This window comes from Aethalodelphis obliquidens, unplaced genomic scaffold, assembly GCF_003676395.1.
Source record: "Aethalodelphis obliquidens isolate GAN/ISIS:26980383/991018 unplaced genomic scaffold, ASM367639v1 scaffold113, whole genome shotgun sequence".
Taxonomy (NCBI): Eukaryota; Metazoa; Chordata; class Mammalia; order Artiodactyla; family Delphinidae; genus Aethalodelphis; species Aethalodelphis obliquidens.
Genome location: NW_020838057.1, coordinates 308455 through 319409, shown reverse-complemented (window position 1 = coordinate 319409; position 10955 = coordinate 308455). Strand labels below are relative to the sequence as shown.

The 10955-nt window shown below is 52.5% G+C and overlaps 1 protein-coding gene across 1 annotated transcript; it reads left to right on the top strand.

Moving 5' to 3' along the window:
* Positions 1-584: 584 nt before the first annotated feature.
* On the top strand, positions 585-10375 carry ZSCAN22 (zinc finger and SCAN domain containing 22). Its single transcript, XM_027097416.1, is given in 7 exon segments — positions 585-795; positions 3933-4165; positions 4167-4221; positions 4224-4385; positions 5694-5697; positions 8557-8615; positions 8618-10375. Coding segments are annotated over 7 exon segments (1623 nt in total). The 5' UTR covers positions 585-692; the 3' UTR covers positions 9625-10375.
* The last annotated feature ends 580 nt before the right edge of the window (positions 10376-10955 follow it).

The following is a 10955-nucleotide window of genomic DNA, read 5'->3' as shown; positions in this document are numbered from 1 at the left end:
CACACCTCTCACCTCCTCACACACCTTCACATCTCTCACCTCCTCACACATCCCTCACACCTCTCACCTCACACACCCTCACACCTCTCACCTCCTCACACACCCCTCACACCTCTCACCTCCTCACACACCCCTCACACCTCCTCACACCCCCCTCACCTCCTCACACACCCCTCACACCTCTCAACTCACACCTCTCACCTCCTCACACCTCTCACCTCCTCACACACCCCTCACACCTCTCACCCCCCACGCACCATGCATGGTTCCGCCTCCCGCACACCCTCCAGCCGGATCATCCACACACCGCCACCACTGCCCCACAAAGTCACGGCCGCTGTCCCCACGGCTCACGCACCTGGCCGGACTACAACTCCCAGCGTGCCCCCCGACTGCTGGGTGTGGGCGACGTGGCGCCTTCTGGGAATTGTAGTCCAGGTGGGCGGGCAGTCGCACGAGCCGGGGCGCCTGAGACGCGGCGCGTCTGGGAGCTGTGGTCCCAGCTGGCGCACGGACTCCTCATTCCAGCGCCGCCGCGTCGCCTCCCGTAAGCGTCCGCCCGCGCACCAGCGGGTGAGGTGGGTCTGGGCGGGGGGTCCACGCGCGCATTGCCGGAGAGAAACTACGGGAAACCCTGAAGCGGCGAACGCCTGCGGTGGTCTAAGCGAGATGTGTGGGACCGACACGCGCAGATGGAGAGCGAGGGGCTGACCCCGAGCCGCGCGTGGACCGACAGACGGACAGACCGAGTGTGGAACTCTGTTCCAGTGCGGGACCGGCTGACTGACCAGTTGTGTGAGTGTCTGGTTGTGTTTCTGTGTCTGACTCGTTTTGCTGTGTTTCTGACTGACAAGCTGGGAGCGTGTGTTCGGCTGATAGGATGTCTGACTGACCTGATCAAGTGTGCGACTGACAAAGAAGTTGTGTGAGATTTTGTCGGAGGGTTGTGTGTTGTTGTGCGTGAGAGGGTGTGTCTGTGACTGACTGTGATTTCAGGCGTAACCGAGAGTCTGTGTATGTGACTGGCTGAGACAGTGACTGATGATTATGAATGACTGGCGATGCTGTGAGCTCCTGTGTTTATTGGACTGACTATGAGTGACACTGAGAAAGTTTGGGTGCAGGGGTATATTTTGGGATATGACTGACAGACTATGCCTGAGGTAGGGTGTATGCATGGAACTATGTGATTGACTGGGATTTGTCAGGGGGACTATATTTGGATGATTTGCAGGGAGTTTACCAAGTATGTGACAGAGAATTTGTCTGCAGCTGAAATTATGTGACCTGCAGTCACCCAGCTGGGTTGATGTCCACTAGCACCTTCTGTGGCCTTAAGCCTGGCAGGGACTGTGGAGTCATCAGATTGGGCATCTACTGCATGTCTGCTGTGTGCCAGGCCTGTTGTCAGGTCGGGTACAGGAAGGAGCAAGAAATGAAAGAACTGCTCTCCTAAGTTGGTTGAGCAGCTGTGGACAGCGGACCTCGACCTGATGTGAGGTCAGCACGTTGGGGGTGAGCTGATCATGGTTCACGTCCCTGTGTCTCAGAGACTGTCCTCAGGGATTTTCCAAAACAGCAGTTTCAGGGGTACAAAAGGGAGATTGGAAACTGTCGCTGTATTTATTGTCAATCCTGCCACCCCTGTACCCACTCCTCTGAACAATGATTTCCTGCCTCAAACTCCGCCTTTCCTGGTCCCTCCGTTTTCTCAGCACCTGTTCACTTGCTATAGGCACTGCGGCTCCAGCATGCCCAGTGTCTCTGGGGAAACAAGGTTAGAACACAGAGCTGGGGGAGAATGACCCGGGGCACTCAGAAGGGTACTTAGCCTGCTTTCAGGTGCTGGGACGGCTCTTGGAGAAGATGACAGCTAAAGTGGGGCCTGGAGAACTAGGAGAAATTGCTCAGGTGCAGAGGGGGGTTTTAGGACAAGAGAGTAACAGGGACAAAGGAATTCAGGAATTGGGATAATGGCAAAGGCAAGGTTGCAAGAGGCCCAAGTAAGCTTTACAGTGGAGTTAGGGGCTAGAGCACAGCTTTGCCAGAAATCACCAGCTGCCACGGAAAGGTTTCAGGATTGAGGTCTTGTTTTATTCGTGCTCACTTCTCCCTGTGCTCAAGGTCATGGCTTCAGTGCCAACAGTTGTTATCTGTTATTTTGCGTATTAGATCCTAGCAGGTGTAAAGTGATATCTCATTGTGCTTTTTTTTTTTGCGGTACGTGGGCCTCTCACTGCCGTGGCCTCTCCCGTTGCGGAGCACAGGCTCCGGACGCGCAGACTTAGCGGCCATGGCTCACGGGCCCAGCCGCTCCGCGGCATGTGGGATCTTCCCAGACCGGGGCACGAACCCGCGTCCCCTGCATCAGCAGGCGGACTCTCAACCACTGCGCCACCAGGGAAGCCCTCTCATTGTGCTTTTGATTTGTAATTCTCTGGTAGCTGATGATGTCGATCATCTTTTCATGTGCTTGTTGACCGTTTGTATATCTTCTTTGGAGAAATATCTAGTCAAATCCTTTGCCCATTCTTTAATTTGGGATTATTTGTCTTTTTATTATGGAGTTGTTCTAGATACAGGTCCCTTATCGGATATATGATTTGCAAATATTTTCTCCCATTCTGTGGGCTGCCTTTTCACTTTTTCTTTTTCTTTCTTTTTTTTTTTTTTTTTTTTGCCTTGTCACACAGCTTGCACGATCTTAGTTCCAACTCCTAACCACTGGACTGACAGGGATTTCCTCTTTTCACCTTCTTGATGGTGTCCTGCAAATCACAAAGGTTTTTAATTTTGATGAAGTCTAGTTTATCTATTTCCTCTTTTGTCATTTACCTAAGATGGCTTTGCATTATTTTTGAGTGTGTGTGGAATACTGACCACAAAACCACACACTGGGTCACAAACCAAGTCTCAAACCAGCAAATATCAAAGGATTAAAATTGACCAAAGCACATTTTCTGAGCACAACAGGGTTAATCTGGAAATCAGTAATAAAAAGACTATCAGAGGGCTTCCCTGGTGGCGCAGTGGTTAAGAGTCTGCCTGCCGATGCAGGGGACACGGGTTCGTGCCCCGGTCCGGGAAGATCCCACATGCCGCGGAGCGGCTAGGCCCGCGAACCATGGCCGCTGAGCCTGTGCGCCCGGAGCCTGTGCTCCGCAACGGGAGAGGCCACAACAGTGAGAGGCCCAGTTACCACAAAAAAAAAAAAAAAAAAAAGACTATCAGAAAACTCTGAATTGTTTGGAAATGAAGCAGCAGAGTCTATGTAACCCACGGTTCAGGAAGAAACCAAAAGAGAAATTAGAATATATTTTTAACTAAATGATAATGAAGATGCAAAATCAAACTTGTGAGTGTACAGCTAAAGCTATGTTTATAGGGAAATTTATAGCCTGAAATACATGTATTAGAAGAGAAGAAAGGCTGAATGTCAGTTGTCTAAATATTCACCTCAGAATCTACAAAATAATTAGCAAATAAAGTAAGGGAATGCCCCTGTGGCTCCCAGGGGAGTGGAGTGTGTGTGTGAGTTAGAAGACAGACCCACTCTGTGTGGGAGGAGCATAGGTCTGAAGCAGACTGGCCATGGGGTCAGGCTACTGGGGTTTGTAGCTCAGCAACCGCCCTTCCTTTCAGTATCTGGGAAACTTTGAGCAAATCTTTTTCTCCTGTCTGTCTGTCTTTATACCATATAATGAGAGAAAGCTCCCACCTGAGTTTGTTGTGAGTTTTAAACGAGTTACTATATGCAAGCATTTAGAAAGGTGCTCAGCACCAAATGGGCGCTGCCCTGATTATTTTGATCATCTGTGACTCTGTGAGAGTGAGTCACATCTCACAGGCCCCAAGCCCACATCTGCCCTACTCGGCAGCCACAAGGCAGGGCACCAAGTTCACAGGATAACCAAGTTCTGATCTTCCTGCAGACCCATTTCCAAGGCTCCAGCCATCCCATATCTCACTGGAGGTCTGCTGCCCAATGGCCATCCCCAAGAGCCTTGTGAGCCCGGTGCCCTGGGAACAGGATGACTTTCTCCAAGTGAAGGTCGAGCACGAGGAGGCCAGCTTCTCTCAGGTCCAGGAGTCTAACTTTGGCCTCACCTCCCACCCTGAGGCTGCCTGTCTGCGCTTCCGACACTTCTGCTATGAGAAGGCATCCCAACCCACGTGAGGCGCTGGCCCGGCTCTGTGAACTCTGCCGCCAGTGGCTGCGGCCCAGGTGCGCTCCGAGGAGCAGATGCTGGAGCTGCTGGTGCTGGAGCAGTTCCTGGGCGCGCTGCCCCCCGAGATCCAGACTTGGTTGCGGGCTCAGTGCCCCGAGAGTGGCGAGGAGGCTGTGGTGCTCGTGGAAGACCTGACTCAGGCACTGGACAAGAGAGGTGAGGGGGTGACAGGCAGGTGCCCACGGCACACGGGGCAAAGCCTGGACTGGAATGTTGGGGGTGCAGGTTTGCACTTGGGGGCACTCACCCAAACCCTCACACACTGCGTTAAGCAGGTCTGTTTTGACTGCCAGTGACCAAAAGCCCAGCTCAAACTGACGGAAGCCAAGGAGGGAGGTTTCATGGCTGTGTATCAGGAGTTCAGGTGACGGCATCAGGATTCTCTCGTTCTCCTTTCTTTCTCAGTTGAGTTTTCCTACGTTAGGTTCATCTTTAAGTAGCTTCTGTCCCCAAGGGAGACACAGTTGGCCCAGCAATCTCATGCTTGTGCCTTACCAATGTAGAAAGCTCATGGGGAGAAGAGCGAAAGATCCCTGAGCTGAGCTTCACTGAGCTGAGCTTCACTGAGCTGGTCGGGGTCTTGTGCTTGTCTTTGACTGACCAAAGCCCCAGGGACTGATGTGAGCAAGGGAAGTTCCCCAAAGGAAAACCAGGATGCTGCTATCAGATAAGGGAGCTGGATGCTTGGGGCTGGGGAGGGGGCAGAAACGCCGTGTGTCCCGATGCACCCCCTTGGAGCCCTCCCTATGCTGACCTCCAGCATCTGGGTGAGACAGACCTGCCCCAGGCCAGAGTGGGCACCATTGCTTAGAGACCCACTCAGGTGTCGCAGCTCAGGGAGACCCGATGGGACACCAGGAGGACCCAGCCCCACCTGATGGGAGCGTTTGGTGGGGTGGGTGTACCAGCAACCAGGGCGGAGGTCGTGGGCAGGGAGACCATGGGGTTTGGGCTCAGAAGAATCATCGAGGCTTGGTACATCCAACCACTGCTCTGCCGCCTCCTGGCCGTGTGTTTCTTTTGTGCCTCAGTTTCCCTGTCAGTAAAACGGGGATTGTAGTCCTAATACTTACCTCAGTGTCATCGAGAGGTGTGAACAAGGCAGTCTATGCGGCCTGTGAAACGGTGCCTGCACGAATCGGACACGTGGTAACTGGAGCTGTTAGGAAAATTTGTTCTGCTCCCTGAGAAACGAACCTTTCTGAAAGAGCTTGTCAGATGCGCTCCCTTGGCCCCATCAGCTATGCCGAGACACGGACTGGGTAGGAGGGAGGGCGCAGCCCCACCCTTCTGTAGGGTCAAGAGAGTCTTCAGGGAAAACGCAAAATGGCACTGAAACAGCAAGAAAGAACCACACTCCAGGCAGAGGGACTGGTGAGAGGCAGAGGCCCCTTGGGTATGGTATGCACTGGTGCATTCTGGGAAGAGCAGGTGGTGCAGTGTTTCTGGAATAGAGGAAAAAAGGGTGGTCGGGACCCAGCATGTGGCTAGGGAGGTGGAGGAACTTAGGGAACACCTGTGAGTCTAGAGGAGGAGGAGATTCTAGAGCTAAAATCCCGACTTGACCACTAGCTAACTGTGTGACCTTGTACAAGTTACTCAACCTCTCTGAATTAGTCATGTGGTCTTGTACCAATTACTTAAGACCTCCCCTCAGCTGGACCTCAAGTTTCCTTGCCTGAAACCCAGTTGTCAAAGTGCCCCTTTCTTTTTTTTTTTAAAGCATGGATCATTCTTTTTTTTTTAAATTTAATTAATTAATTTATTTATGGCTGTGTTGGGTCTTCGTTTCTGTGTGAGGGCTTTCTCTAATTGCGGCAAGTGGGGGGCCACTCTTCATCGTGGTGCGCGAGCCTCTGACTATCGCGGCCTCTCTTGTTGCAGAGCACAGGCTCCAGACGCGCAGGCTCAGTAATTGTGGCTCACGGGCCTAGTTGCTCCGCGGCATGTGGGATCTTCTCAGACCAGGGCTCAAACCCGTGTCCCCTACATTGGCAGGTAGATTCTCAACCACTGCACCACCAGGGAAGCCCCACGCTCCCTTTTGATCCTCTGCCCTCCCAATGGTCCCCCAATTTCCCCCATTGGGCATAGGATCCCTTCTCCCCCAGCCACCCCTCAGGGTCACCAGTATAGTCTCATCTCCCTTTGGGGCAGAATGAAGCTGAAACGAGGCAACGGGAGTTACCCATTGCGCTTGGAGCCGAGCACAGAACAAGAGCCTAACAGTGGCCAGCAGCCCTGGGAGGCAAGCAGAATAGCATCCCCCTCTTGCAGATGAGAAAACTGCGGCCCAAACAAGGGCAAGACTACCCAACCCTTGGAGCTGGCGAGCGGCAGAGCTGGGGCCCCGTTGTGGACTTAACCAGCAGTTATTCCGGCCACCCCCCCACTTCCTGGAATCTGTCCAGTAAACGATGTCCAGTCAGGCGTCCTAAGGTGCACTGTGTACCCGTCAAGGGCAGGTCCGTTCAGGAATGCTTCTACCTCGTACACAAGCCAATCTCCAGCTGCCGCTCAGCCATGCTCTGCCTTCACAGCACATTATAAAGAGCAGGCCTCAGGCTTCCCGGGGGCTCAGGGAGGCCCGGTGGAGGCATCACCCACCCACCCACAGCAGCAGGTGTCTACTTGGGGTTCAAGGTAGAGTCTACTGCATCCTGGATTGATTCCCTCATTCAGCCGGTATTTACTGAGCATCTGCAGATGCATCCAGGTCCAGGTGGCAGGGACAGAGCTCAGGCCTGCCCAAGGGAGCAGGCACATAGGCGCCTGGCGTGCTCGCTCTCTCACTCTCTCCCTCACTCTCTTTCAGATCCATTCAACCTCAGGGTTTTCCTCCTGACACTTGTGACAAAATCAGGAGCCTTAAAGAATGGAGAGTTTGCAGTGGGTGGTTTGAGGAGTGGATGGAAACATGTGATGCAGGTTTTTGTTTTTTCTTAATTGAAGTATAGTTAATTTACAATGTTGTGTTAATTTCTGCTGTACAGCAAAGCGATTCAATTATACACGTGTATACATGCATTTTTATATATATAAATTTATTTATTTGTTTATTTATTTTTGGCTGCATTGGGTCTTCATTGCTACGCGCAGGCTTTCTCTAGTTGTGGAGAGCAGGAGCTACTCTTCGTTGTGGTGCGTGGGCTTCCATTGCGGTGGCTTCTCTTGTTGCGGAGCACAGGCTCTAGGCGCACGGGCTTCAGTAGTTGTGGCACGTGGGCTCAGTAGTTGTGGCTCGCGGGCTCTAAAGCGCAGGCTCAGTAGTTGTGGCACACGGGCTTAGTTGCTCCTCAGTATGTGGGATCTTCCTGGACCAGGGAACAAACCCATGTCCCCTGCATTGGCAGGTGGATTCTTAACCACTGCGCCACCAGGGAAGTCACATACAATCTTTTTAAAATTCTTTTGCATTATGGTTTATCCCAGAATATTGAATATAGTTCCCTGTGTTATGCAGTAGGACCTTGTTGTTTATCCATTCTATATATAATAGTTTGCATCTGCTAATGCCAAACTCCCAGTGATATCATATGGTATTTGTCATTCTCTTTCTGACTTACTTCACTTAGTATGATAATCTCTAGGTGCATCCATGTTGCTGCAAATGGCATTATTTCGTTCTTTTTTATGGCTGAGTAATATTCCATTATTATTGGTATGGAATACCAGTATATTCAGTATATATAATACCAGATGTGGTATATATGTACCACATCTTCTTTATCCATTCATCTGTTGATGGACATTTAGGTTGCTTCCATGTCTTGTCTATTATGAATACAGCTGCTATGAACATAGGGGTATCTTTTTGAATTATAGTTTTGTCTGGATATGTGCCCAGGAGTGGGATTACAGGATCATATGGCAACACTATTTTTAGTTTTTTGAAGAACCTCCACACTGTTTTCCATAGCGGCTGCACCAATTTACCTTCCCACCAACAGTATAGGAGGGTTCCCTTTTCTCCACACCCTCTCCAGCATTTCTTATTTGTAGACTTTTTGATGATTGCCATTCTGACTGGTGTGAGGTGATATCTCATTGTAATTTGGATTTACATTTCTCTAATAATTAGCAATGACAAGCGTCTTTTCATGTGCCTATTGGCCGTCTGTGTGTGTGACGCCGGTTTTGATGGTGTGGGAGGACAGCACTGTGCCCTTTTGTCATCCAAGACACCAAATGAGAAACTCTCCTTTGGAAATGGGGCCAAATATCAGGAGTGGCCCACATCTCCCCTTTCCGAGTGAGGCCAGGGCCCAGCAGAGAGGGGAGGCCTGGTATGGAAAAAGTGGTGACACTGTGGTTCAGATTGTTGCAGGCTGGTGCTGGGATCTGAGCTCTCAGAGGCGAGCTGTAAGCAGAGCAATTCGGACGAGTCAGGGCCACTGAAACCCTGGTAGGAGAGCTTTCCCCAGGACCCACCTTTGGTGATGCCTGCGAACCTGAGGGCAGCTCAGAGAGGCAGGCCGGACTCTCAGCGAAGATGTGGACAAAGTCTGTCACCCAAGAGATGGATTTCAGGAAAACTTCAGGGCCTCACAAGGGCGCCCTCACAGACCAGCCCGGCTGTGAAGCTGGTGCTTTGGGGGACAGTCCCAACATGTGGCCAGACTTCACCTCCCAAGAGGAGACTCCTTCCAGAGAGAAAGTGGATCCACTGGATGGTTATGGCACAGAGCCTCCAGGCACGTACTTGGGGAGGAAGCCCTCCAAGGGTGGTGAGTATTGGAAGACGTTCCGGAGCCCCTTGGCCCTGGAGGCCCACCGGAAGAGCCATGCTCGGAAGATGCCCCACACCTGCAGTGAGTGTGGGAAAGCCTTCAGCCGGAGTGCACACCTGGCCCAGCACCAGGTGGTCCACACAGGGGCCAAGCCCCATGAATGCAAGGAGTGCGGGAAGGCCTTAAGCTGGCTCACCCACCTGACCCAGCACCAGAGGATCCACACCGGGGAGAAGCCCTGTGTGTGCGAGGAGTGCGGCAAGGCCTTCAGCCAGAGCACCCACCTGACCCAGCACCTGCGCATCCGCACAGGATAGAAGCCCTACAGGTGCTACGCCTGTGGCCGAGCCTTCAGCGACTGCTTGGCTCTGATCCAGCACCTGAGAATCCACTCCGGAGAGAAGCCCTATCAGTGTCAGGTTTGTCCAAATGCCTTTGCACAGAGCTCGTCCCTCATCGAGCACCAGAGGGTCCCCACGGGGGAGGAGCCCTACAAGTGCAGCGACTGTGGGAAGGCCTTCAGCCACACCTCAGCCCTCATGGTTCACTTGCGGATCCACATCACCGTCCTGCAGTGCCCGAGGAAGCCTCCCCACAGTGGCTCAGCATCGAAGAGAAACCTGAGTTCTGAAAGAGCTGGGAGGGACGGGGTGGGTGACTGCTGAATCCCCCCAAATGACCAGATGCTAAAGGGCAAACTCTGGGGCTGTCCGGGAACAGCTCTTCATTCTGGGACCCAGATGGAGGCCCCTGATGAACATAAAGCTATTCAGGTCATCTGGCGAAGCTTCTAGAAGGCTCCTGCTGCCCTCCATACCCCACTCAAGCCCATCTCAGAGAGAGGACAGCTGAGCTGAGGATGTGGATTGCTCCTCAGAGCCAAAGCAGTCAGGGTCAAGTTGCTCTCAGGACTCAGTGGTCCCTGGATGCTTGGGGCGGGGAGGCTCCAGCTTCACATTCCCACATGGCATCTCTTCTTGCCTGTTCCTCTCCCACGCAGCCCAGGAGGGACACCTGCCCGTGCCCACCTCTGTGCCTTCACACATGCTGTTTCCCTCCACCTGTTCACGTCTGACTCCAAGGCCAGCTTGTGAGGCTGCCTTTTCCAGACCCTCAGCCTCTATCGCATTTTCTGTGTCCTGAGCGTACGGCTGGCCACTTGCCCGGCATCCGTTTCTCCCTCCCTTCTCCTTCCACATCCCACCAGTCGTCAGCCCTGTTGGTTTTACTTACAACCACCTCCTCTCCATCTTCTCCACCTTTGTTACCTTACGCGAGCCCACATCACCTGTCACCTGGATTCCAGCAGGGGTCTCCTTCCTGACCCCTTCCTGCTTTCATCACACACACATACACACACCACACACATCCCAGACCACACATCTACACAGACGGCATACATACACACACCACACACATACACACACCACACACATACACACACCACACACATCCCACACACCACACACATCCAAGACCACACACATACACACACCACACACATCCAAGACCACACACATACACACACCACACACACACCACACACACACCTCACACACACCACACACACCACACACACACACACACACACACACACCATTGTTTTCTTTTCCACACCAGCTTCCAGCAGGCTCTTTCCACAGCCCGGATCTGATTGTATCTCTCCATGTGGGAAGCTCTCCACTGCATCACCTTCCACAGCAAAGCTTCCTGAATGGGTTACAAGTTTGCCAAGATATAAGCTGCTTTGGGTGCCAAGCCGTCTCTCCAGTTACCTTCCTATGTGTGTAGGAATACTGTCATTTTTCTGTGTGTGCAGTGAAGATGGTTTCAAAGTCCTGCCCTGTGGGATAAACCTCAGATCCGTCATCTGCTGTTCACGGTCATCCATGACTGGCCCCCAGCCTTTGTCTCCCGTGGCCACACCTCCCACAAACCAGCCACACGGAACAACGTGCGGTTCCTGAAGAAGCCACCCTTTTTCCCGCGAACGTGC